We start from the raw sequence: 27,542 nt of genomic DNA on the forward strand, positions 1-27,542 counted from the left end.
TTTGTAACGGCTTTGGACAAGAATGGAGCTGTACGGCACAGAGGAAGGTCTGTCAGCCTTTGATACACTCACTCATGTACCTTTTGTTGGCTTTGGTCTTTTCATGGGATTTATTGACAATAAGAAATAGAATAGTATCACTTATCCATGAAGGGTAATTTATGTATTTTTTAACCAGGGTCCTATTTCCTCATGTTTTTGTGTCTTAGTGACTGACGATGACAATAGTTTACAGAAATCTCCTTGAGCAAGACTTGGTTAGACACAATAACATACGGATCAAGCAAAAGGTAAAGAAAAGGTTTTATTTCTCCGTAAGGTTCTTTCCATAATCTTGACTCTTCTAATAATAATCTGACAGTGGCAACAACAAGCACCTTTAGTGGACGTACATTGATTACATCACTGCCCGTTTTCTCCCTCAATACTGGACCAGTTTCACAAATGGTTGTGCCCATTAGTCACTAAGACACAAGAATAGGATCCAGGTGGAAAAACACCAAAGACCCTTTAACATGACTTACAGTAGATATCTTAACTTGGTCAGATATACAAGTTTATGAGTGGGCAGATTAGGAATAATCGCCACATCTGCATTACTATATTCAGAATGTCAATCAGATTTTCTTCACATTTAGAGTCAGTGGTCATCGTTATATCCATTTGGGATATGACAATTCTTCAAAAATGAAGGTCAAAATGGACCCCCTCCATTAGCATATATGTGCAGGAATTTATCCGATTGATTTCCCATCAAAATAAAAAAGCAAATGACGATTTTACACAAGCAGAAGACTGGGATCCAGCAGAGACCCAGAGTCGATGCTCAGCAGCAGTGCTCCTGCCTTGCCCTGTGCAAGATCAAACCCATCTGGCAGTGTTTGAAAATGGGAAGACGGTGAGGGAGGATGTCATCAGGGACTGCTGCTGGTGGGTTGGGTACTTGCATATGCTGCCAGCTGCCACAACTCTTGGAGGGCAGAGATGGTGGTCTGCACCCTCCAGTCTTATAAATGGGGATGGGGGCTTTGCCGACACTCCAAAGGAACTTAAATAACATTCAACATAGGGCATTGTTGCCAGAAAACATAACGTGGCTTCCTCTACTACATAACATAAATATAATCTTTATTCAGTTTACACATTTTAGTTCCATGAAAGCCTCTTGTATGAGAAACTCTTTGTTAGAGGAGGCCAGGTCACAAATGTAACATCAGGACCAACAGAGACGTTAACCCACAAGACAGTCATTTACAGACAAACTGTTCGTTGAACACCACAACTTAGCCCTGCTATGCTGTTACCAACAACACACCACTGCCTGGTCTCGGGTTAGATGCAAGAATTGGTCAGCTAATATACAGTATACCAGGCTGAAATGCTACTATATCATACATGTCATCATCATACATACATACATACATACATGCCATCCACCTAATATGATGGAGACACTTTTCGCCCAATCCTAAACACCCTGTCATGAGTGTGACTTTAACAGAAAATGTGATTTTCTGGGTATACATTTGGTCACAGGTGGCTTCCACACAGAGATCTGCTCTCTGTCCTGTAACTAGAGCCGTTTCTCGTTGTTCAGTATACTGTATTCATAAGTCACCAGAGTGTTAGTCAGAGGGACTCTTTCCGCCGGTTGAACATGTAGAACGTGTCAGTCCCACTATAGTGTGGATGTCTATGTAGAGAACAGGGGGCCAGTAGAAGCAGCAGTGAAGACGGGGCCAGTGTAGAGTCCTGGTCCGTCAACAGGAACCTAAACGGGACAAATTAAGAGCAGTTGAATGGAAATGAGCATTGAATTCATCTTGATATTTCATGATTAGCACATCAAAAACACTTTGTAAATGTACACCAATATTTTAAATAATGAACAACTAAATCTGTGTTTAGTAAAGCCATTAAGAATAATAAAAAACATCAAAGTTAATGGGCATCTGTTGCTTATAACACAACTTCTGACTATCCTGATGGAGGTTAAGGACTCAGACAGAAATCAATATTAATGGTGTGGTTTGACTGATCACTAAATTATTGAATCATATTGGCTTGAAAACACCATACCCAAATCCCCCCCTATAAATTGCCAACTGCTTGTATTATTATCTTCAGTATTACCTCTCCCAGAGCCTGCAGTGCAACTGTAGCTGCCATGGCCTTGGCATGTTTCTTGTTGGGACTAGCTGTCTGGGGTTGGTAGTCCACGCCGTTCACTGTGACCTGGAGACAACACAACATACGGATAAATGATTCAATATTAGAATTCAACCCTCATAGGGTACAATCAATACATACAGCATGTGAATGAGAACACAGAGTAGTGTAGAGGAGGGAAGGAAACGTCATACATCTATTCAAAACTGTTGCTGTTTTAAATCCAATCCCACACAGTGAGCTGGGCACTCTAAGAAGAGCCAAGAAGTGCGTCTTGAACCTGATCACATGGACTTTAATGGTGGTCAATAAATACACATTTATAACTGCAACGACAGAAAATATATTTGCAAATGCAGCATGGTCTTTTGTTGCGGCCGACTCTTTTTGCTGTTGTGGGATGGTGTGAGTAAAACACATTCAACTTCAATCCTTCAGGCTTACAGAGAAAGGAACAACAAGTCACCACAAAGACAGAAAGAACTTATAGCTTGGTTTTGTCCACCACATGGAATGATTTGGTAACGTTGGTCTGTCAGCTGTTCCGTCCACCACTTTGGTTCAAACTGATCTCAACAGCGATCGGATGCATTTCCATGAAAGTCTGCCCAGACGTGGTGCCCAGAGGATGACTCCTCTGATTGGACAGAAATATCTCTACAACTGTTTGATGTTGCAGAGAGGATCAATCCCGGATTTGATGGATTACCATGACATTTGACATTCACGTTTGGTGATCTCCTGACTTTTCCCATAGTGCCACCATCAAGTCAAATTCTGAATGTGTCCAATACTTTATAAAATATATTACCTTTAAAACGAGGATCTCAAAGATATTCACACGCTAACCAAACAGGTGAAACATGGGAAACCTTATATCTGCTTAGCATTAGCATGTTAGCACTGTCTTATTGATGTCATCATGCTGATTGCCTAGCATTTAGTTCAAAGCATGACTGTACAGCATGGCTGCACACTCACACTCACTGATGTTGTTAATCAAACTTAAAGCTTTGAGAATATCTTCAAATCTGATATCACAGAACTCTCACCAGTGTGGACCAACCACACAGGTCCCACATGTAACCAGCTCATGTAACCAGCTCAAAAGGAGAACGACTGACACACAGACTCAAGAGGACCCACCTTGAAGAGGAAGTTCTTGCGGTGGTCAGGACCACTGTGATGGACCATGACAAAGTCTGGCTGCATTATCCGTCTCTTGTTACACAACTCGATGAGAGCAGACACCGGGTGCTTTCCTGCAGATAAAAGAGCACAATAGCTTCGAGATAGTCTGAAGAAGTGAAATTGATCAATTTCTGTGTCTTTTTTGCTATCATACTAAAGTGACACGTGTTCTCCTATATATATTTACACATTATATATACATTGATTTGGGTCAGTGTTAGTTTGAGCTAGGGGAGCTCATTACACTAAAAAGAGTTTACATCTGAACGAACTGAAAGCTGACATATCCTTTCACATAACTGAAGAAGTAACCTCTTTGTTCTGCTGGACTGCAGATGAATTCAGCCTTTAAATCGGGTTCTTACACGACCCGGTACTGTCAGATAACAGATAGGAGAAGAAACTCTACTATGAGATTCCACAGATGCCTGCAAGTTGTTGAAAAAGCCTGTGCTTTAATGAGTTAGTTTGTAATACTTTCATGCTATTGTTTAATCTTTCTTTGTTGATGTATCTTTTACCCATCAGATCTTTGGTGACCACTAGTCCTCCTGTCTGCTTCTGTGGCTTCTCTCCTTCAGCTACTAGTCCTGAAACACATAAAAACATCATCTCCATCACCATGAGCATTCCCATCATTCCTCTCATCATCAATATAACACCATGTCTGTAAGAGCAATGTGTATCAGTCCGAACTGTCAGTGGCATCAGTGTGGTACCGAGGGTACTACTGTGAACTTGTACAGTGCATCCAGAAAGTGTTCACAGCGCTTCACTTTTTCCACATTTTGTTATGTTACAGCCCTATTCCAAAATGGATTCAATTCATTTTTTCCCTGAAAATCCTACACACAATACCCCATAATGATAAGGTGAAAAAGGGTTCTCTGAAATTTTTGCAAATCTATTAAAAATATAAAACGAAAGAATCATACGTACATAAGTATTCACAGCCTTTGCCATGACACTCAAAATTGAGCTCAGGTGCATCCTGTCTCCACTGTTCATCCTTGAGATGTTTCTACAACTTGCAATGCAGCAATGTACAGAGCCCCGACTTGAACCCGAATGAACACCTCTGGAGAGATCTGAAAATGGCTGTGCACCGACACTACCCATCCAACCTGATGGAGCTTGAGAGGTCCTGCAAAGAAGAATGGGAGAAACTGCCCAAAAATAGTTGTGCCAAGCTCGTAGCATCATACTCAAAAAGACTTGAGGCTGTAAAGGCTGTGAATACTTATGTACCGGTTATATTTTTTCTTCTTTATTTTAAACAAACCTTTTTCACTTTGTCATTATGTGTAGAATTTTGAGGAAAAATATGAATTTAATCTATTTTGGAATAAGGTTGTAACATAAAAGGTGAAGCGCTGTGAATACTTTCCGGATGCACTGTATACGCAATATTTACCACCTAATAGGGTTGAATTGTTTGGCCCACGGTAAATACACTCTTCTATTGGCCGGTGGGGAAGAGATGTTAAAGAGTTTCAGGTTTTAATGAGGCCAAATCTCTTTGCAATGCCCACCACCAAAATGTAATCTGAAGCAAGATGACACTGTAGCATTTCAAGTTCAGAGGATGAGGGGCTCTTCAAGAGAATTTCCATCGTCAGATCAACACCCACAATGCTTACTTCTGCTCCACCTTTCCCTAATTCCAACAGGCACTGGGCCCGTTCTGGATGAGCTAAGACCGCCAGTATTCCGAGTCTCCATGAGGAGCAACGGGTCTTTCTCATTTCCTCATTTTGTGCTTCCTCGATTCCTTTCCTCTCCTTGCGTCTTAATCTCACACACGCGAGCGTAGGAGGCGATCAAGAGACGCAAGAAGAGAAAAGTCGAAGCAACAGGAATTAAAGAAATGAGACATTGTTGCCTCAGAGCGTCATTTTAAAGAGACGGCAATTAAATACGACGTATGGCACAGCTGTTCATTCATTTATCAAACTGTCATATTTTATGATCTCTGTCCATTGAGCTAAACAGTGTTCATGAAGCGCTAAATGTTTGTATAGAAGGTACAATACAAAGCTTATGAGGAGCTGCAAAAACGGTGAAGGGCAGAAAGTTTGTTTGTCTTAAATAAAGTTTGTAGAGTCCTGCCATGGTTTAAGATTAATTCAGTTTTGTGTCACACCTCTTTTATTTGTTTACGGGTGTCAAAAAGACTTCTACAAAGAATACGCCGCTGTTTCCTTCCTAATATTTCCTCCGGCAAGCCTCCTCCATCCTTGATCCTCGAGATGCATTTAAGGAATAGGTAAGTCCTTCAAGATGGAGCACTGATATCGATTTCTGGATCACAAGTCAGAGGATCATGGAGTGAGGAATCAAGGAGGCAGGAAATCAGGAAATGAGAAAGACCCCATGTGTCTTTTCCTTCATCTGAGATCAGTTTCACTTCATTGTCCTCTCCTTGTAAAGCATACATTGTCAAGGCCCATTATTCAAATCAATTGCCTCATACCTTTGCGGTCAACCTTGAAGTCAATAATGATTGGCTCCACGGTACCCTCGCGGTTCCTCCCTAGGCCCTCTCCTGTCTTCCAGCCCATCTTTCTCATCAGGAACTCCCCGACACCCCCTGATACTGGAGCTGCTCTGAGGAACTGGTCCTAACCAAGACACAAACAGACACAGTGAGACAAAGGGGAAGAGGAGGAAAGACAGACAAAAAGAGAGATTATCAGCGAGAGGTGACAAATAGTGAGTAATAATACTGAGAAATAAGGACGACATGCATTGGCAGAGAAACAGGAAGAAAACACCCACCCTTTTGACTGTTATGTCAAACACAAAATACAGTGTTGGTAACTACCAAACTCCTATGAGCCGGAGCACATGACGAGGACCCCAACCCTAATACATAGTGGAACTCCCACCCCTCAAGTTCCCCACAAACACCACAATAAAACATATCAGAGCACACTTATAGGTTCTATACACAGGATTCATAGCATCAATAAAGCAGCAAACTATTATCTATGTAAAGATATAGTGGAGTAATGTCCACCTGAGCATGCTTTTTGTGCATCTTTTTGGCGTTTACAACTGATAACGCTGTCCCGATCCACAGTGTCTTGGTGGAAGTGTAGCGCCCAACCTCCTTTCCCCCCTCAGGTAAACACTGCTAGCTCTGTCAGTCCATTGTTGAGAGCCGCGTGGAGGCAATAGATATGCTCTGAATTCCATATTGCGCACCTTTAAGCAGATCAGACACAGCTTGGACTGTGCCGACCAGGTTACGGCCTTTAACCCCCCCGCCAAACCAAATGTCATGCTTTAGGATGACAGCCCCTGTGAATGTCTGAGGGTAGCCTCGATACGTTGACCAGGAAGCAGAAAGCAACTGGGGTGCACCGATAGGGTTGTAGGGTTGTTACTTCACACACTCTCTTAGCTAAGGCTCTAGAGGCTCAAAGGGACCATTCCCGAAGACCCAACTGCACAAGACAGGGGATCAAGCCTCCTTTCCTCACACCAGTGTCAGAACCCTAACACGTACCCTTCTAATGGTAATTACAAGGCTAATTACTCAGTATATTGTATTCACGCATAAGTAATTTTGCTCTGAACTTTGTTGAACTTCACTGTGTCTCTGTTGTGCAGAAGAAGACTTCTCCCTTGCCTGTTCACAAAGATAACTAACTGTGTTGTATGAGAATGTTCCAGCACCAAGGCCTTTGGGCCGCTGGTTTTGGTTGCTGGTCGTTTGTTGTTCATTGTTGTTCCTATCAGTCTGAGACCAAAAGTCTGAGACCAACATGTCTGTAACATTGGCCACCGGCCCCCACCTTTGCTCATTCTGTATAAAGAAAGCTTGTTCACTTTTTTCTTGGTTCTTCCTCACTGAGACTGTACGCATTCTGTTGTGATGATTGAACCTTCTCTGCGCAGAGAATAAATACTTAAAAGACAACCTGGTTTTCGGTATTATTTATTTCAGCAGTAAAAGACTCACGCAAAGCGGGTATAGGAATATTTTCCACCACACCCTTGAAACAGGAAATGGTGGATGGTCTGCACAACCTGTAAAAATAGTCCAGCCCTCCTCAGCCTGTCCCTCTCAGGAGCCAAGCATGGAGAGAATGGTCCGGAGTGGGCAACACGCCTATCGTACGGACCTCTTAAGACACAGTCCCCCAGGGCTGATGGTCCAGGGCTGGGCTGCCATCATCTGAGTCATTTCTGCATAACAAGGTACCGAGCAGGGTTCTCAAATGACTATTTTCACAATACTCTTGGAACCGTCCTCATATACAAACTAACTAAATTCTTTCTTTTTCTATATCATTGAAAATGCACAATACTAGCTGGTGCGTCTTAAAGTTAGAGGAGCTGCACTTGATGACTAGATGCACTTGTCATGGGCAGAGGTACAGCATGTTGCCAAGGACAAAATGTGATGGAGAGATCTCATTGCAGCGTTATTGTAAGGTTAGCTAGCATTGACTGTAACATAATCGATCCGTTACCGTCACACTGTCTGAGGTTAGCTAACATAATAATAGAAAGTTTACTTTTTTAACTTGACTTGAGTTCAATTCCCCATTGCCGCTGCTGCTGTTGTGAGGTCAGAGAGCGGCGGTATGTGCTGTGTGTGTGTACCTTTTGTTGTCAAAAGAGATTTAATAAGAACAGTGTGCTACAGAAAACGTGCAGTCATTTTCATCACCGTTCATTGTAACGTAGCAGTTTATTTTTCTCTTTCAACTCTCGTCCCAAAGTCGTCTCAAAATGAATATGAATTTTTTGTCCTTGGGTGTCGGGATGTCCTTATGCTCCAGTCCTGTTACCGAGGGGGGAATGGTAACCAAGTGTTGCTTGTGCTTCCTGGCATCCAAGTGCAGCAGCTCCGGCAGCTGCCATGAACCCCAGAGCCTGCATGACGGTTGACGCAGTGCTGCCTGTTTTGACAGAGTGGCCCGCAGCCTGCATGCATCATACTCCACCTGTTGGTGTGGAAGAGGCTGCTCTTCTCCCAGTTGATCATCAACCCCAACTTGGTTAGGAGATTAATCAGGCCGTGTGAAACATAGCCCATTCTCTAGACTGAGGAAACTCTCATGTCAGCCAACCTAACATGAAAATATATTTGAAGCCGATGCTTTACGTCTAAAAGTGATTTGAACCAGGAAGTACTCAGTGCACATTGCTAGCTCTGCTTTCAGTTCTCCCTGAATACAAACAGCTGCACCTCCAGTCACCAGTCCGTCAAGCTCCTGAAGTTTACGGATGACACCACCCTCATTGGACATCTGGTGGGGATGAGTCCGTCTACAGGTGGTCTGAACAACCTAGAGCTCAACGCTCTAAAGAAGTGGAGATGGTTGTGGATTTCAGGAAGAACGTAGCCCCACCTCCCCCTATCACCCTGTGTGAATACCCCGTCGACGCTGTGGAGTCCTTCCGCTTCCTGGGCTCCACCATAACCCAGGACCTCATTAGCTCCATCACCAAGAAGGCTCAGCAGAGGATGACAGCTGAAGAAGTTCAACCTGCCAAAGACAATGATGGTGCACTTCTACACAGCCATCATTGAGTCCATCCTCTGCTCCTCCATCAGCGTCTGGTACGCTGCAGCCACTGCCAAGGACAGGGGCAGACTGCAGCGCATCATTCGCTCTGCTGATTGGCTGCAATCTGCCATCCCTCCAGGACTTGTTCGCTTCAAGAACCCTGAAGCGAACAAGAACGATTGTAGCCGACCCCTCTCACTCTGGACATAAACTGTTTCAGTCCCTTCCATCTGGCAGGAGGCTGAGGTCCATCAGGACCAAGACCTCACTCCACAAGAACAGTTTCTTCCCTTCTGCAGTTGGGTTCATAAATAAAGCCCAGGACCCCCACTGACTCTTACTCTTACATCCCCATACAATTTGTTACCGTTACACACCCTTAAATTAAAAATGTTAATACACTTGACACTTTACTGTTATTTGTTTGTTTGTTTAACATATTTTATTGTAAATTTTAATATTTGTAAATTATTTTTTATATTATTGCACTGTGTTTATTGTTATTCAGCTAGTCAAATTCCATGTATGTGTAACGTACTTGGCAATAAACGGTTCTGATTCTGATAAAAGGCATCCTGCTTTCTGACCAACCAGCTGACTGTGAAAGCAGGTGGCCCGCAAGGCCTTTGTCAAGGGGGTACACACCAGGATAAGATGTCTCCGTGCAACCCTGCACCCTGAGAAAATCCATCAGACCGGCAACCTCTCATCATCATTGGCTGCTAACAGGACACCTCGACACACTGCCGAATGTCTGGTAGAGTGGGCGAGACGAACGCTCCCTGAGATGGGCTGGCCGAGCCGTAGAAACCATGGCGGAGGCGTCGTTGGAAGTAATCCCACCGCTGCTGCCGTCTGTTCCTAGGCTGCTGAACACTGCTGAACGCTCTCTGAGTGCTCTGTGCCGAGGTGCTGTGAGCCTGGGACATGACGGGCACTGACGAGGTTCTTAAAGGGGCAACTCCATTCATGGAGGCATTCAGTGTTCGCTATAGAAAAAATGCTGTCGAGCAGCAGTGCGTGCTGCATTAAATACTGTGGGGTCAACACATTTTTGGGTGGGCACGTCCTGTTTGGCCAGCTACACTTATGCAAAATGTCAGTGGGCGAATGCATGCTGGTAATTGTAGGAGAGTATTCTCAGTAGTGGTGTAACGGACCACTGTCGATCCGTGATCCTCAGGGATCCCCCCCCTCACCGTTCAGCATGCATTAATTACACAGTTCAAAGTTAACTATCTCAGTGTGAAATAAAGTTTTTACTGAGGATCGTTATTCGCTAATATTCAGTAAAATAGGTTATCAGGACATCATTTCTGCTTTTCTAGTCGCTGATCTCTGATAATGTTACATAGTGAACGACAAATCAGTATTTAAATCAATTAGAGGAGAACGAAGGCTCTGTTCAGTGAAAATGAGTATTGGTTGAAGGTAACTCGCTTGTAAGTCGCTTTGGATAAAAGCGTCTGCTAAATGACTGTAATGTAATGTAATGTAATGTAACTTATAACATTACCATGATGTGTTCACATGTAATCTGGTAAAATGTAGTGTTGGTGAGAATCCAGGAGTTTGAGGGAGACGTTTTCACATGAATATAAAATAGATATTAGAGATGAATTATGAGCCGTTTAACTTCCTAACACGAGCTCTAAGCACATTATAATACATCATTAAAACTACTGATGACAAGATTTGTTTTAATCAATAAAAATACAATATTTCATTTTCTAATCATTTGAATTGTGTTTTTATGAAGAAAGAAATACTATTAATTATTGTAACAAAGTAAAAGGATAACATTTAACATTTTTGATGGTTTACACTGACTTCAAAATGGTTGAAATTATTTTTGGGACGGTGGCAAAAAAAGTAAATAGACCAGCTGCTATAGTCAATCAACAAAGAGATCTGTATTCGCTCCCTTTTTTCTTTTGTGCTGATCCGATCCGTGACTCTGATCCGTGATCCGATCCGAACCGTGATTTTTATGATCCGTTGCAACACTAATTCCCATAGAGTCCAGTAGAGGGCGGAGCCTGTGTGAGTTAGAACAACATATTTTCACACTTTTTGATCCCTACTTTGCTGAAATGTGTGAGACAGTGAGATAGCTGACGGTCATTTTGATGACCTCCATTTCACTCTATTGATGAACTACATTTTAGCATGCTAAAGCTAATGTGACATGTGATGCAGAAACCTCAATATGTCAAAAGGTGGAGGTCTGTGTCTGTGTGTTACATACATGTTTATGCTCTTTTGGAACATCTGTCTCAATGACTTTGTAATCTTGTTTGTGTACGTTGTACTTTTGTGTCTTACCTTCTTCAGCCATGCTTGTGGTCCACCGGTGGAAAGCTCCTCCGAGGTGAGGACCTGGGCTCCGGTCGAACCAGTAAAAAGGCCAGGAACAGTGTTGGATTGGGCCCACGCATCCACCTATCAAAAGAGGACATTTCCATTAGATCAGACAGTCAAAAATCTAATAGTTGAATCAAGTCTGGAAACATTAAGCAATGGAGTGCTGTACATACAATTAGTAGTATGCACAGCATACTACTCCTCTCACTGGGGCACACGGCAGGTCATCAAGATACCAAACCGGGTTCACAATGTGCTCACAGCAGAGCTGTTCCCACATGGGTTACCATGAACTTTTGGTTCACACATTTAACTCCCCTGTCCAATACTTTGGTTAACCATTGGACCCCATTTTGAGGCCTCTGCTCGAAAATTGCATTCCCATACTTAAAAGACTGTAATTCTGTAACTACAAGGTCTATTTTAATACATTTTTTGTTATATTAAGGGGAACACTTGTGAGATTTGTTCAGATGTGTACATATTGTATATATGTTACTGGTTAATAGTAAATGAAGATGGCACACAGCTCAAACTGAAAAGTTTCAGGTTCGCCTGAAAAAAAAAGCACTTTTATTGAGATTATTGAGAAATAATGCAGCTGAAAAACTCTCCTAAATCATAGCACAACATGTCAGCAGTCTCTAAACATTTTTTTTACTTTGATAAAGTGAAGAATAAAAAGGTTAGAGAGGTTTCAGTACAGAGAGGTCAGGCGAGGTCATCATTTTGGAACCAGCTGTTCCATTGTACTTTTATATACTATAAAACTATATACATCAGTTGTTTTATCACTAATAGTGTTCAATACATCCAAATACAGCAGTTTGGCATGATTTTGAGAGCCTGGGTCCTCTCTGAGCCTGTTTCTGTCTCTCATCCATGGGATTTTCTCGTCTGAATTTCACTTGCTATGGAGGTCTAGCTCAGCCTATCATCGTCGATTTCAGTCTATGAGCCCTCCTTCGACGCGTCAGAGTCTCAGCAATGCGGTAGTATTAGCCTGGTGTTGATTGACAGAACTTTGAGCCAGTAAAAATCTAAAAAGCGCAGCGCATCCCCGAGCCTAAAATTCCATTCGCCAAAAGTCTGACCCCCTCCCCCCGGGGTCCCACACGTTAGGTTGACCCCCCATTCTACAGGGAACGGATGAAAAACACACAGGATATACGTAAGAACAGTGTTTTTATCCGGGAACCGGGGAATTATGCAGTTCTTTTCGTGATTCTTCGTAAAGGTGAGGTGCTACTAAGATTTTCTTCGGTGAAGCGCGGTTTGTTCTTCTTGCTCACAGCGTTGTACTAGTTTCAAGGAGAGAAATTCTGAAGATATCTCTGGATTCGTTGTTGAATCCCCACGCTTTCTGGTATGTTGGTTGGCCATGTTAGCCATTAGCTTTTTGGCAGTAGAGCTCGCCGAGTCATGGCGAAAAATACGTGATATTGTGGTACATCTTCTTGTACATCATATTAGTTTGTGTATAATTGTGTTTGCAGTCTGTAAAATGGTTTACATGATTATGTTGCCCAGACTTTTTTCTTTAACTGAGTATATAAAATATGTGTGTAACATTATTTTATTCGTTTCTGAAAAGTGCTTCGTAGTAAGTAGTAACTACTTACTTAAATGTAGATTCTATATATATATGATAGGATGGTAGGAAATATAATGAATTAAATATCTGAATACGTCCACCACTGTTGGTTTATGACCACGTTGTTTTCATTGTGAGCATGTTAGTAATGAAGAATACACATTGTGGCCAGACGTACTAACCAAATGATTTCTTCAACATTAGCTTTGCGACATCTGAGAATTTAGCGAGACGCACTTTTCGGAGTGTGTAAACAATCCGTCAAACTTGTGTATTATACCTGCTCCTGTGCCCGGCTGAGCATGCAGATGGCATTAACGTCATAGGGGTTCTCAGCCAATCGCCTCTGAGCTTTGATCCTCTCAGTTACGGCCTGAGAGATATCGACTGGCTGCAGAGACAGAGACGACACAGGAGACAGAGAAACAGACATGAGGAGAGGCCGTCAATTAAACATTTCAGTCAGTCAGGTATGTGTCAGGACAAACGTCTTAAAACACAAGCACATTTATTAAGCTCACTAAATAAAACAACAGATATAAGCACTTGTCTTTGATTGTGAAGTGAATGCAAAGCTCTTTAACACTACATGTCATCATTCACCCATTCACTCACTGATGACAGGAGCTACCAGGCAAGGTGCCACCTGCCCATCAGGACTAACTAACCATTCACACACATTCACACACCGCAGGCACAGCTACGGGAGCAATCTGGGGTTAAGTGTTTTGCCCAAGGACACATCGACATGGACTAGCGGCGCCGGGGATCAAACGGCCGATCGAACCGCCCATCCTCTGATGGAAGGATGACCCTGCTCTACAGTTGCCCCATGTCAGAGTAGAAAATCAGTGGAAAGGCATATTTGGTCATACTTTTAGGACTAGGAGCTGTTTTGTGACTGACTTTAACAGGATGCAAATGAAAAACAGAAATCAAGGTCTTTTGCACCCTTGCACTTTTTGTCAGCTTTGCATAAATGATCATTTGTATCTGTCACAACCAACAATGTTCTCATGAACTGTGATGACTCAATAATGAATTGCTCTTACGGCGCAGTTTCATTTACTTGGCCTCCACTCAGGATAAAGTTACAGAATATCGCGCAGCATTCATGCGAATAGCTGCATAATGTCTTCCTTTAAAGAGTCGGGAACAGTACACATGCAACATTCACACTGCATCGGCATTACCGGGATGTTCCGGATTACAGAGGCACCAGTGGATATCACAGTGCTTACAGTACCTCCACTTCTCACCTGCAGTAGTGGGTCAGGAAACACGCTGTCATTGTCTGGCTCTACCTCTGGCTGTTCAACGACCTCTGGTACCACTGGTGTCGTCATCGTTTCACCTGATGATGAGGTGGCTGTTGCTATGGGAACAGTGGTCAGGGCCTTTCTGGAGGCAGCTGCAGCTTTGTCTGCTGTTTTGTCAACCGGAACCCATTCTCCATAGGCACCCAGAGCCTCGCCCTCCTGGACAGTATAATACATCCCATTAATAACAAAGCATTATGATGTAATTGCGTGACAGTATTTTCAAATATGTCATTTGTAACATGTGTAACAGTTGCACAGATGCACCTCTGTGAACAGTTGATTCATTGGTTGTAATTTGGAACATAACTGGTTGACCAAAAAGACAGTTCTTCATGTGCTTCAGTGAGGAAGTTCATTTCTAGTTATTTGGCCTTTGGTTCCATCAAGTGGCCACTTCTACAGTAGTTTTCTTTTCTATTACTTAGACTGTTGCGGCCTGCCAAAGTCTATTCTGTACCGCCACAGTTTAATAACCCACAAATATCTTTACACTCCCTCTCCCGGCGCTTTTCCTCCTCAGCGGTGTTCAGAGTGAGAGTGAAAGCCTCTCGTTTACCACGCTTTGTGAGTGTGATTCATATTAATACAACCAATGTGTTTCTAATAAACTGGACAAATGATAAACATGGATGTCCACATGACTGGGGAAAATAACTTCTTTTCCATGATTACACCTGTCCATGTCTGTTAGGATCACTTCAAAGCAAGCGTGCTGGGACGCATTCAAAATGTTACTTCAATAAAAGTATCAAAATAGACTTAAAAGTACAAAAAGCAAAAGTATACTCATTATGCAGAATGGCTCATTTGAAATAATATATTTACGGATTATATATCTTGGATTAAAATGACTTTAAATGTGCATAATATGAGATTGGGAGCATTTTAAATGGCTCAATGGCTCTCAGCATGGCGAAGCCTGAGCCGGCGGCTTACAGCTAACGGAGCTAACAGTGTTTCCCTGAGGGGGAACTGGAGGGTGGGTGCTATGCGTCCATGACGACAGGCTGTAACCATCGTATGAGAGCCGTGCGTGGCACGCTCACGTGCACTAACATGCACTAAAAGTCACACAGCCGGGCCGGCTTTGTGAACAAAGAGAGGAGAAACTCTGATACCAACGCACACAGAGGGAGAGAGACTTCTTTCTCTGCTCATGTAGACATTACTCCTCTGCTTCTTAACATAGATGATAGTTATTGATGAGATATTAATGCTTTGAATGTAGTATATTGTACCTTTAATGTTGCAGCTGGTTCAGGCGTAGCTCCTATCTATCAATCAGGCTATATACTACTTAATTATACATCATAGTTTATTAGTTGATGAATGCTTTGTATTAAGAATCTAAACATGCCCCTGGACCCCCCACAGAGCTATTCAGACCTTTTTGCGATGTTGGCATCCTGAAGACACGGGGAACTCTTTGGCCATGCCTGCGTCACTACGCACTGCTGGACGAACCGTGGTGTTCTGATGGGGAAGATGGGATCGTGTTCATTATTCTGCTTTTCATCCAATGGGTTGCTCAAGTACGAAACGTACATTTAATGAATACGGTATTCATTCATTCACTTGACTGAAAAGCACCAAACAGATCTATTACACACTTCTTTTGGTAGGTATCCAGCGTATGACTGTGCCGTCACAATAATGATGTCGTCTTAACAGACAACAACCTAGATCCGGGGATATTCAAGGTGGAAACTTTCCATGGGAAAGCCCATTGGTATGTAAAGTAAAAAATGAAATTATAGTTGACAAATAATTGTGATTAACGATTGAATTATGCTTTGTGGTTCATTTTATACCACACAGCGGTGCTGTGGACCTAATAGTGTACCTCTATAAAGTGGGTCAAGACAGTCAATTCATGGAGGACACTTGATTTTAAGTAAATATGCAACGGTGAAATACAAAACCATGTTTCCATCCAAGGATTTTATGCAAATGATCAAATTATAAAAGTTGGATTGAAGCAAGAAATTCAACAAAACTTCCACAAGATCTCTAAAAAACGTTTTACACTCGCTTCAGGTGTTTTTGAAGAGTTTATATGACAAATAGGTAATGCGAATGCATTTGCCAAATACATAAGGAATATTAGATGACAGGTCAGCAGTTTGGTCCCATTACATTGCACAACGATTGTAATCTGTGCAGAAAAGGACTCTGTAAATGATCTCCAGCCAGACGTCCCCCAGAGCTGTTAATACACTGCTGCACTATAGAGAAGACATATAAAGAGACGGCTCCTCTCTGGCATCAGCTTGCTTTGGAAAGCAAGTGCTATTATCTCATATGAGCTGAAACAGAACGACCCAATGGCTGCAAGGTCTAGACCGCCAAGCTCTTCTGTCCCCACGTTTTCTTCCCGACATTAGAACCTTTTGCTCAGGTAGACACTTCCTTTGCCTCAACCCAGCTGATGGAAACACACCTAATTTGCATTCCATCTTTCTTATCCAGGTTTCCATCCACGATATGTGGCCCAACTTTGAACGCATCAAGATAAACAGTTGGTTGGGGGTTGTGAATTCTCCAGGCATCTGCCATTAAACCATTGCAAAAGAAGAGATTATGTAATTAAACGAGCCGGACAAACCTTGGTGGAAACATTGTGGAAAATGTGATGGAAACATGGCATTAATGTTTGTTCTATCTACCATACCTCAAGCATCGTTAGGGGTAGTAATGGGGGTTATGTGAAGAAAGGGAACATTACAGTTGTAATGTAAAGTGCTATCCCATAAACGGCACTGTATTCTTGGTAGGGTTTACCACGCATTCTCTGTCATTCATGGTAAAATGTGAACTCATATAAGACGTGTAGCCCGTGTGTGGATGTTACGTTGATGCTGAAGCTGATGGCTTTTTGCTCCCGAAGAGCTGATCCTCCGAAAGGTTTCCCATCATCCTCTTCGTCCGACACATGAGGCATCGCCACCGGCAGCTCTCCTTTACTGTCCACAATCATCTTGCATTTCTACAAACACACACAGCAAATGAAGTACAATCGTCAAGTTCGGGCATTTACACAAACGAGGAAAATAATTGCATTTAAAAAGTACATGATAATAATTCTTCCTGTCTTTTAGCAGCACGTGAATAAACACTGCCCGCTCATTCATTTCAATGCACTGACGGAGCAGAGGAACTACCTGCAAGTTACATTAGTCCAGTCGAGTCCATTCAAGTCCAGTCCGTGTTTTCCAACAAGTCAGTCGAGGTTTGTTGCATGAAACTCATATCTATTCTCCTTCCCCAGGAACACAGCTCCAGGTAAAACGCTAACGCTTGGTCTGAACCAGCGTTCGCCAACTGGACCATGGCAACACTCTACTCCACCATGGACCTCCTCAAAAAAGCTGGTACTTCGCAGAGCCAATCCCACAACACAGCTAAACAGAGGTTCTTATCAATCAATCTTTATTATGTCATCATGACAAATAACATGTGAATCCATCCAATCGCTGTCCCCTTACATAGTCCTCACATCCAATCAAAAGGCAATGGTATCTGAAACTGGCTTTGAGCAACTGATCTTGTCGAACGTGGGAAGAGCACTTTGAGGAACTCCTGAACCCGACCAACATGTCCTCTGTAGAGGAGGCAGAGTTTGAAGTCTCAGGGGAAGCCTCATCCATATCCCTGGCATAGGGCTCTAAGGTAGTCAGAAGCTCCTCAGCACTAAGGCACCAGGTGTGGACATTGTGGGGCTGTCTTGGCTGACACACATCTTCAGTGTCACATGGAGGTCAGGGACAGCACCTGTGGAGTAGCAGACCGGGGTGTGCTCCAATTATCGGGGTATCACACTGCTCAGCCTCCTTGGGAAAACGGATTCTTAGGTGCTGGAAAGGAGGCTCTCAGACTGTCGCACCTCATATCCAGAAGGAGCAATGTGGATTCCGTCCTGGCCATGGAACAGTGGATAAGGTCTTAACCCGTGCTGGGCCGTTTGCCCATCTAGTCTACTGTGGGAGGATGAGTTGCTATGAGCCAAAGTGAGAATTGTGTTTTTATGTCTTTTAAAGTCTGTTTCAAACTGCTTCAAAATAAGAGTACACTAAAGCAACACATTCATTTAACAGAACACACACGTATAGTCAGATCTATCGTGCTCGAGATGAAGCAGTGATATTATAAATCGATTCATTTACACATTCACACAGTCAGCAATTTCCTGCCAGCGATCCTTCCTGCATTTGTCCGTTTAAACTGTTACTTACAGTCTAGATTATGTGTTTAACTTCTTCATATTTGTCAGATATTATAGTTTTCTCTTCGTTTCTAAAATGCGCCGCTCTGCTGACGGCAGACTTGTGCATGTTTGTGATTGGTTACATGCTGCAAACCCCGGGTTGAGTTTGGCCTCCTCAGCACTCGCCCCAGACTAATTATTGTTCTAGACTGTGTTGCATTTGTGTATGTATCTGTACCTGTATCTTTACAGATGAGATATTAGAGTTTTCACATTCATTGTTATTACAATCATTTGATTCCTTTCCATGTGCAGTGAAACTGTAAATAACACATGCACTGCTCTTTTCCTTACATCTGTAAACTCCTTGATGCTGATGCTGTTGGCCTGCTTCGCTACTTTCCTCTTGACTTCCTCCAAAGCAATGTTGGGCTGGGAGGAGGCAGGAGGCGGCTTGTTGGTAATGGATGGCAGTGGGAGCAGTGAAGACATGCCCATGTTAGACAATGCCGCTGTCATGGTGGCTTTAAGGAAGAAAGAGACGCAGAGAACGACAACAAATGAAAAACAATGACAGCAGTGTTCGTTCCAACTGTCTCAGAGGCGGAGCTACATGACAACTGAAAATAGCCTATTTGAACGATATAAGTTCCCCAAATTCTTAACTCAAAGGCTACGACGACATGACAAAAATCTGTAATACCCAAGAAAAGCTGCGTGCCCATGGCTCAGCCTGTTAGAGGGGGCATGCAAATAATAATTCAACTGAAAATCATATATTAAACTCATCATACTGAACTGGTATTTCTGTATGTTGGGGTTCTGTGTATTCCACTGTAAACTCAATATATATATATAGTCACGCCCAATTGCCAAGACTTCCCAGTCCATTAAATCAATGGAGCTAGACTAATTAGCAGGCCTAACACAAACTACAGCCTTCAGAAGGACCATTAAGATGACCTCTAAAATATACTATATGTTATACTATATCTAATTCATCACTAAATCAGACGGGATGTCCAATTACTGGATAGATGGACACATTTTAGAAAACGAAACCATGCAGAAAGGACATAAGAAGTCAAAATCATACCAGCCGTCATACTGGCCATAGCAGCATTCATGGCCATACTTGGCAGAGCCAGGGGAAGCGCTGTGGACCTCAGGCTGGCAGGGATGGGCATACCTGCTTTGGCACACATGGCAGCAGCATTGGCCTTGGCAATTTCCAGCAACTGGTCTTTATCTGAGGAAACACAAAGAATAAACATGAACACGATGACGGTATCAACTAATTAAAGTGGAACTTCACCCCCGGCTCTGAGCCTAACTCCACCCACAGCATCATTTGGATGTATGCGTGCTTACTGTTAGCTACATTTCATGACATGGATTAGTCCCAACCGGGAGGCTCCATGTCAGCATTGGCTCAGGTGTAAACAGTAGATGTTGTGTTGAGCCTTTTCATATTAACACCAGCAGTGATGTATCACAGTACCGTCATGTCATTTAGTTTACAGTGTGTCAGTGTGCAGTTACTCTTTAACTGGATGTGTTGATGCGATGTTCACAAACCAACATAATCAGTTTATAGCCGGCATTGTTTTTGGGAGGTTGAGCAACTGTTGCTGGTACCTGACTAGACAACCTAACACAACAACTACATAAAAGCAGGTGTGGAGTTTGAGACTGTGGCGCACATTGACTTCATGACACTAAAAACGTCTTCATATATAATAATGCAAATAGAAAAAGAGCTGGTGCACGACATTCAGAAGAGTGATTTTATATTATCTGACCCAGTTCACTGATGCGTTGAGGGCTGTTACTCAAACTGCAGAGTTTCCGAGTAGGGGATCTGTTTTTGCGGAGGATGAGTACAGGGGAGTGACTCGGCTCTCGTTTCCAGCGGTCCCTCTGGCTGTATGTGGCCCTCCTCCGACCATGTGACGCCGACCGTGAGCGTGATCGCCGCGAGCGACGGCCCCCTGACCTGCACAGACAACATCTATCATCATCATGGGCAGAGCAGCGCACACTTTCAGACAGCGTCTCCTGGAAGGCATCATTGGCGCTGCACTTGCTCGTTGGGAAGAGTTTGGTAAAGAGAATCAGAAGAGCTTGAGAGTATTTCACAGCTCAATCCTCAACTGTAAACTTTACTCAGTAAACAGAAGAACACAATGGCCCAGAGTTATTGTTATTATTATTATTATTCACAATAACATTGGTTAATTTAGATCCAACTAGATCTTAATAAAGACAAAAACCCGCACTCTACCTGGACCGTGACCTCTTCTTCTTTGAAGGACTCCTGGATCTTGATCCCCTCCTGTGGCTCCGACATGGTGACTTGGATCTTTTCGGCCTCTTTGATGACTTTGTTTCTTTTTTCCTCTGTGGGGACTTGGATGATTTCCTCTTCTTCTTTGCTGGTGATTTAACATTAGAGTCAGACGACCTGGGGCAGTTTGATGCTTTGAGCTGAGGGGGGCTGGGCTCAGCGGTCTGGTCTGGTTCAGTAGATATGGACTGATCCAGCATGGACTGGGGTGCGCCACAACCTGCAGCTTTGGCATTAGACCACAAGACATATTACTTGGACACCCTGAAGACAACACATTTAAAGACTGTGTGTAAGGTAAGGCTGGGCAATTATTCAATATGATCATTTATCATCTTTCAAAATCTGAATTGATGAGAATTTTCTCCATCATTTGAACTTGAAACCGTTTGTTTTGCACTTAAGAAAATACTTTTCACTTGTCAATTACTTAATTCACACAAAAATAGCCTTTAGCATGTGATTATTTCCAATAGACTTAGAGAATTACTACCACACATGCATGGTTATGAAACAGGTCCTACCTAGTCTTTGTGTTGAGTCCTCTTTGTTCTCTGGGGGCTTTCCTCTCTGGCCGTGGCTCTGTGGCTCTGTGCTGGACTCTGGCCGCTCCTCTGCTGCGATGTGACTTCGGGTCGGGCTGCAGGCCAGCAGAGGGGGCTGGAGGCCCTTTGAAGGACTTTGGGTGGACTGTGTGGATTCATCCAAAGCTCCCCTTTTCTCTGAAGAGCTGTCATGGCAGGATAACGCACCATCACAGTGAGAAAAGGCACGACTGTGACGTTTATGTAGCATGTAAGCAGCCCGACTCTTCGCTCACAGTATGTGAAGGGGCACCATGATTATCTACATGTCCATGTCTGTTGTGCCATGACAGTTATCAAAACCCACCTTTACAGAACTGTTTTAATGTGTGACCAATGTGTGTTCTAGGTTTTTAGTGTTTAGCTTTTTGAATTGTCTATTACTGACAGGTACATACATGAAATCTGACCTCTGCTCAGTGCTCAAGGACACTTCAACATGCAGACAGCAGGAGCCGGGGATCAAACTGCCAACCCGGTGGTTAAAGGGCGACCCGCTCTCCCCACTGAGCCGCGCATTTCTCTCAAGAATCAACCAATCAACTGATGCTTTCCCTCATACCTGGACCGGGTCATGGATCTTCGGTGGTGGTGTCTAGGCCGAGAGTTCCTCCTCACTAGACAGGAATGTGAACGAGAATGGGAATGTGACCGTGAACGGGAACGAAACCTCCTCCTGCCGAGTCTTTGCTCATCTCCTCTTCCTTTATTGGAGCTGTCCTGTTAGGGAGTGAAAAAGAAAGAGAAGCCTCATTGTATTACAGTCTTTGATGCCATTGCTGCAATATGTGGCATCATTGTGTCAGTGTACATGATGGTGTTTGCATTCAACCCGTCTGTTCACATGGTCACCTTCCACTAACATGATGGAGCCCACAGGTTCATGGAGAAGGCATCATGTCGAGGTTACTTTACAGGTTAGTAACATGTTGTGTTGATGCACATTGTTTCATGCATTGTAGTTTGTGGTTATCAATCCTCCCCCCCGAAAAGTGAACTGTTACAGAAGTAGAGCTGCACCGAGGACTTGTCAAGAACACATGCAGGGTCAGTGTGCACACATCCTCCACGGCTCCCCTCGTAGCCCTGGTTTGCAGTTAGCTTGTGCAAACAGCACTGCCCTGACTGCTGCCATGGTAGTCCATGTACAAATTAGTATTCAAATGCAGCATTTTTTTAATTATCATTATATTAACCCCAAAAATAGCAAATGAAATAAGGACTAGTAATCCCACTTCACTTTGAATACAATTGATTTTGTGAGTTACTGCTTTCTTCTATTGTATATGTTGTCATAGGCTACAGTCTGACATTTTATTAATTTGCTCATAGGCATATAGACAAATTCATTAGATGTCGACATTGCACATTTTGGTTCAATAAAGAGGACAATCCTTGAGGTCGGATCTCTCATTGGACAATACCACGTATAGCCTGTCGGCGTCACATCCAGATTACATGTTGCTCTTACTTAGAATTGAGGGAAACACAGCTGAATAAAGTAAAGTCAACTATGCACTCAACATTATCAAGACCTCATACCTTGACTTTCTGTCCCAGTTAGCTGTTTGGTGTATTTACCTGTTTTGGGATGATGTCAGGCAGCTCCTCTCGTCGCCTTGGTGAAATGCTCTGACCGCTCGTACTTTCCCTCTGCTTTGACACAAACTCTGAGTCGCAATCTGATGAGTTCTCGTCGCCTTTCCTCCTTCTCTTCTTCTTCTTCCTCTTTCCTGTGGAATGCCGCTTGTGGCATCTGGACTTACTCTCGTCCTCCACACCTGGACACACAGCAGAGCAGCATGTCTTGTTCAACAGAAAGAACTAGAGACGACGTATTGACAATTATCTTAAGGAGTATGGTGATGGAGCCGGTCAAATGGGTTTGATGGAAAAACAGACGGACAACATGCTGGCGAAGTTTAAAGCGCTGTCCTTAAGAGAGCACACCCTCCTGCTATGTTCACACTATAAGCGACATAGCCAGCTGCTGCTGAATAGCACTCCACTCACTCCTCACTTTCTAAGACTGCGGTGCCAGGAGCACAAAATCCTTCCCATAATAACACTACTTTAGGTGGCCTTCAGGTCCCATCACAATGCAAAAGGCCTTTAACAACATAACAACAGCTGTAGTGTAGCTGGCCACGCATTGTTCGCTCATAGTGTGAACATATAACTCTACAGGATAAGATCAAACTACATAATCCTTTAGAAGTCCCGCACTGCGGGACACTGAGGGACACTGAGGGACACTGAGGGACACTGAGTGACACTGCGGGACACTGAGGGACTCCCCGACAGCTGATCAACACATGGGTGTAATAATGACAGGCAGACTTACCTTGCTCCTTATTTGGCTTGGTGGGCGTTCCTCCTCTGTGAAGTCAAGATAAAACATTTGAAAGGTGGATAACAATAGAAAAGTGTCAGGAACCTTTTTCTGTCAACAGTGAGAGAAAGATTTCAAAATAAAAGCAACACTCGCATTACTTTACAAGCCAAACTTACCCCCCAAATACGTTTTGGGGGGGTCATTTACAAAACTGCTATTATTAACTATTACTAATTTATGAATTCCCATAAATGCAAAACATAGTAATTCAAACAATGCGTTATTTCACTGATCAGTTACGGTTAAGATCAACCAGCCAATCAGGACACATCATCAGGTAGAGACAGACTTGTTGTCACCGCTCCATCGGTAAAAGCTCCAAATAACAATAAGCCTAAACACTTTTTAAAATGGTCATATTTATTTGGGAAGGTGGTTAACAAGCAGATGAGGGCCTGAAGTTACAAAAGGTTCAGAACCCTGCACTTAAAGATCTGTGACAGTGCCTCCATCTTTACCCTTTTACACCTCTTTACTGGTTAACACCTGTTCAGACTCAATGCTCTCAGAGAACTACTGGATCGTATTCGTTTGTTTTTTTATGTATGCATAGTTTGTGACAGTTTTAAAATCATATATGTTTCAGAATGTATTACCACAGAAAGCATCTTAAAAGTGTCACATAAAGGTACATGTATGTTTCTATGTACATATCAGAGTCTCAGTCCACCAGTAAGAAACAAGAAAAGTCAAAGATATATTCAACAGAAATCCAGATAGTCAACACCTTCTGATTTGATTTGTATCTATTTGTATCATATTTAACATATTACATATTTAATTCATTTATGGTTGGGGATGTTTGAGCCTTGAATCAACAATATCAATTGTTATTATCGCCCTCATCACCAATACTCATTTCACAGCTGTCATTACTGCCCCCATCCCCTCTGTCAATCAAAGTACTGAATGAGCGACTGTAACAAGAGTGTGGTACATAGACTGTACTTTCTTTTCTAGTCTTCAAACCACTCAACGCTCTTTAACACTACACGTCAGATGGCTTCAGTGAAGTCCTGTGTAGTAAATATGTAGAACGTTATTTGTTGTTAAGAGAAAACAAAAGGAAAAGGAAAAAAGTACATGAAATAGTATATTTGTAGTATAGTATGAGAGTGAGTCATCTGGTTAGAGGGCAGGCAGGTGTAAAGATGACTGGATACAGAGAGTTGATCAAATATAGCTGTTATGTAGAGTTACAGGAGTTTTTTTGGCTCTAAACCTGATAAGAGTGCTATGTTATTGAGTAACGGGCGACTGTGGCTCAGTGGTAGAGCAGGGTCGTCCTTCAAACAGAGGATCAGCAGTACGATCCCCGGCTCCGCTAGTCCATGTCGATGTGTCCTTAAGCAAGACACTTCATTTCAAATTGCTCCCACTGGTGTGTGAATGTAGTATGAATGTGAGGTTGTCCTGATGGGCGGGTGGCACCTTACATGGTAGCCCTGTCATCAGTGTGTGAATGGGTGAATGATGACAAGTAGCGTTAAAGAGCTTTGAGTTAGAGGGACGACCTATCACTCTGTTGGAGTTTTTGGAACTACAGAAGATCTCTGGCGTACTGCAGATACTTGCAAGTTTAAATATCAACGTATCAACATACTCGCACATTTTAACGTTAATTAGCAACCGCTGATATGACCATGCCGCCACATTCATCATTTGAACTGCTGATGGTTAGTCACCCCGAGGATGACCCCGCTGTACCTCTGAGCCACAGCAGGGCCATTGGTATTCAGCAACCATCTCTTCAATAGTCTACACTGTCAATATAGCGTTGTGTGTGAGTGAGTGAGTGAGTGAGTGAGTGAGAGTGTGTGTGTGCATTGCCTACTTCTTTGTGTTATCTGACTTGGTGATGCTGTATTCTGCTGTTGCATAAGACGTGCTCGGCAGTAGGATTTAAAGTAGCCTATGTATGTACGTAGAGCTGGCTGTGGTGTTTAAAGCCTTTTGTATTAGTCCGTTTTGTTTATTGCACAGTTTAGTGCTCTTATGTGGCTTACTATCACTAGTTACTATTTATCAGCTGAACTGAGGAGGTTACTTCCTGGTATGGAAGCAGAACCACAGTGTTATTACGTAGTTTGAAGAAGACCATTTAGTGAGTATTGACAGCCATTCACAAAGTTTCACCTTGGCTGATGTTTGGCTCCTCCCTCCAGCTCCGGCCCAGACTCTGAGCTGCTCTCCTTCTCTCGGTTCCTCCTCTTCTTCTTACTTTTGTGTTTTTTGTGCTTCCTGTGTTTCTTTTGTGAACCGCTGGCCCTTAAGTCTTCCTGCTTGTTTCTTTCTGAAGTGGCTTTTTCTGTTCCAACCATTTCAATGCCATCAACCACTCCTTCAGCAGCACTAAGGGACACACAGAGGCAGAACATAAAGAGTTATTATTCACTTGTTCATCTTACTGCCCAGCACAGCTCAATGTCAGTTCAGGAATCCTGAGCTTCGATGAGAACATTCATTCAGAGGACGAGTTATCTCAATACATCTGCTGAGTAAAAACCAGAACAGACATTCTGGTGCATTAAACATTTGGTGGGAATTTACCAGATAAGTCAAAATATGATATTTTCAATGCAGCTGCCAGGAATCAAAACCTGTAGCTACGTTTCACAGGAATGGGTAAGTTATGCTGGACCAATACCATGTCTGATTCAATATTTAGTTTTAGTTAATCATGTGCTTATTGTTCAGGAACTCAAGGAGAAAGGACTTTATTTACAATGGTGCGTGGAGACTCAGAAGCATGACGTTACATGAATCTTCTGAGTATGCATTTGTTCCTCTGAAAGCGATCTAACGGGAATACTTTATGCATTTATGCGATGCATGTAACCAGCTAACGACTGAAAAGGTGTGTATTCCACAGAAACTACCGTTATTGCCACAATAACGTTAACGTAAATACAAACAGGACCGCTTTAACGTTAACCTATTCGTGAATCAACTGACAACGGGGATTTTACATACACTCCCGCCAGCTATAACACCGTTACTATTTGTATCTCTACGGTTAACTGTATAAATGAAAAACTATGACATTAGCTTGTTATTCCCGAGCAGCAAGCGGCCGCAGTAACGTTAGCTGGAAAACTGTCATGTTAGTTCACTTCTATCCACTTGCTAGCTAATAGTATTTAACTATCACTAAAAATAAAACAAAACACAACATCCACATACGTTTTGTCTTCATTCTGGTCTTCAATTTCTCTTATCTTATTCAATATAAAATCTTGGAAAATTTGCTCTATATTAGCCGCCATGTTTACGTGTGTACCTCATTGTATGTCCGGGTAGGAACTATTTCGTTCTTCGCTACGTTCCGGGTGTCAGTATGTTTCCCCATCGTCATCTGGGCTACTCAGTGGCTGCGGTCGAAAAGTCCAAAACTTACCTCCTAACGTCTATTCATAACCACTTTCCATTGACCTCAATGGAAAACGTCATGAGTTCAAGAGAAGATGTGAAGGAGAATTCATGAGGAGTTAGGAAAAGACAACCGTGGTGCTTAGAGAATCCACTACACGTTCACTAAGCGTATTTGTGATGCAACGGCGTATGTCACTGACGGAGGTATGCTACGGCAAACCTACAACGAAGGACTACAACAAGTGCAACTAAAACATGACCCAAATAAATATATTATTTATAACATGAAGGCTGTATGAAATGCTCTTTCTGTGACAGACTGCTTCACTCGAGGTGTGAAGGATAGAAACCGGAGCTCCTTCCTTCCTGCTGCTGTCACACTTAACAATCAACACTGCTTCAGTGTATTCTCTGATGCAATATCAATGAAACTGTTCAATATCAATATTTCCTCTGTGCAATAATGTGGATTCAA

General features: G+C 42.8%; 1 protein-coding gene across 3 annotated transcripts; it reads right to left on the reverse strand.

Annotated features, from left to right (window-relative positions):
* Window positions 1-368: 368 nt before the first annotated feature.
* On the reverse strand, window positions 369-26,985 carry sonb (SON DNA and RNA binding protein b). Of its 3 annotated transcripts, XM_079185464.1 has the most exons (20): window positions 26,879-26,985; window positions 25,832-26,047; window positions 23,645-23,679; window positions 22,882-23,081; window positions 21,863-22,020; window positions 21,241-21,446; window positions 20,654-20,942; window positions 20,172-20,365; window positions 19,466-19,618; window positions 18,724-18,893; window positions 17,017-17,151; window positions 15,552-15,638; window positions 14,103-14,321; window positions 13,124-13,234; window positions 11,211-11,327; window positions 5,834-5,981; window positions 3,882-3,950; window positions 3,316-3,431; window positions 2,134-2,235; window positions 369-1,771 (listed from the first exon to the last, which is right to left on the reverse strand). In XM_079185464.1, exons 1-20 carry the CDS (start codon window positions 26,959-26,961, stop codon window positions 1,694-1,696), a joined length of 2,886 nt encoding a protein of 961 aa, XP_079041590.1. In that variant the 5' UTR covers window positions 26,962-26,985; the 3' UTR covers window positions 369-1,693. The 3 variants fall into 3 exon arrangements, with proteins under 3 accessions (XP_079041590.1, XP_079041591.1, XP_079041592.1); XM_079185465.1 differs by lacking the exon at window positions 13,124-13,234; XM_079185466.1 differs by lacking the exons at window positions 369-1,771; window positions 2,134-2,235; window positions 3,316-3,431; window positions 3,882-3,950; window positions 5,834-5,981 and adding an exon at window positions 10,369-10,924.
* Window positions 26,986-27,542: the final 557 nt, after the last annotated feature.

The sequence above is a fragment of the Pholis gunnellus genome (genome assembly GCF_910591455.1).
Source record: "Pholis gunnellus genome assembly, chromosome: 24".
Taxonomy (NCBI): domain Eukaryota; kingdom Metazoa; phylum Chordata; class Actinopteri; order Perciformes; family Pholidae; genus Pholis; species Pholis gunnellus.

What these genes read in the sequence shown, in the direction of transcription:
- sonb (XM_079185464.1), bottom strand. Translation starts at nt 26,961, where the DNA reads ATGGCGGCTAATATAGAGCAAATTTTCCAAGATTTTATATTGAATAAG. An exon ending in TTCCTGACCCACTACTGCAG is followed by an intron (nt 13,235 to 14,102) that starts GTGAGAAGTGGA and finishes CTGTCTCTGCAG; the next exon opens with CCAGTCGATATCTCTCAGGC. An exon ending in GCAAGAACTTCCTCTTCAAG is followed by an intron (nt 2,236 to 3,315) that starts GTGGGTCCTCTT and finishes TGTTGTCTCCAG; the next exon opens with GTCACAGTGAACGGCGTGGA.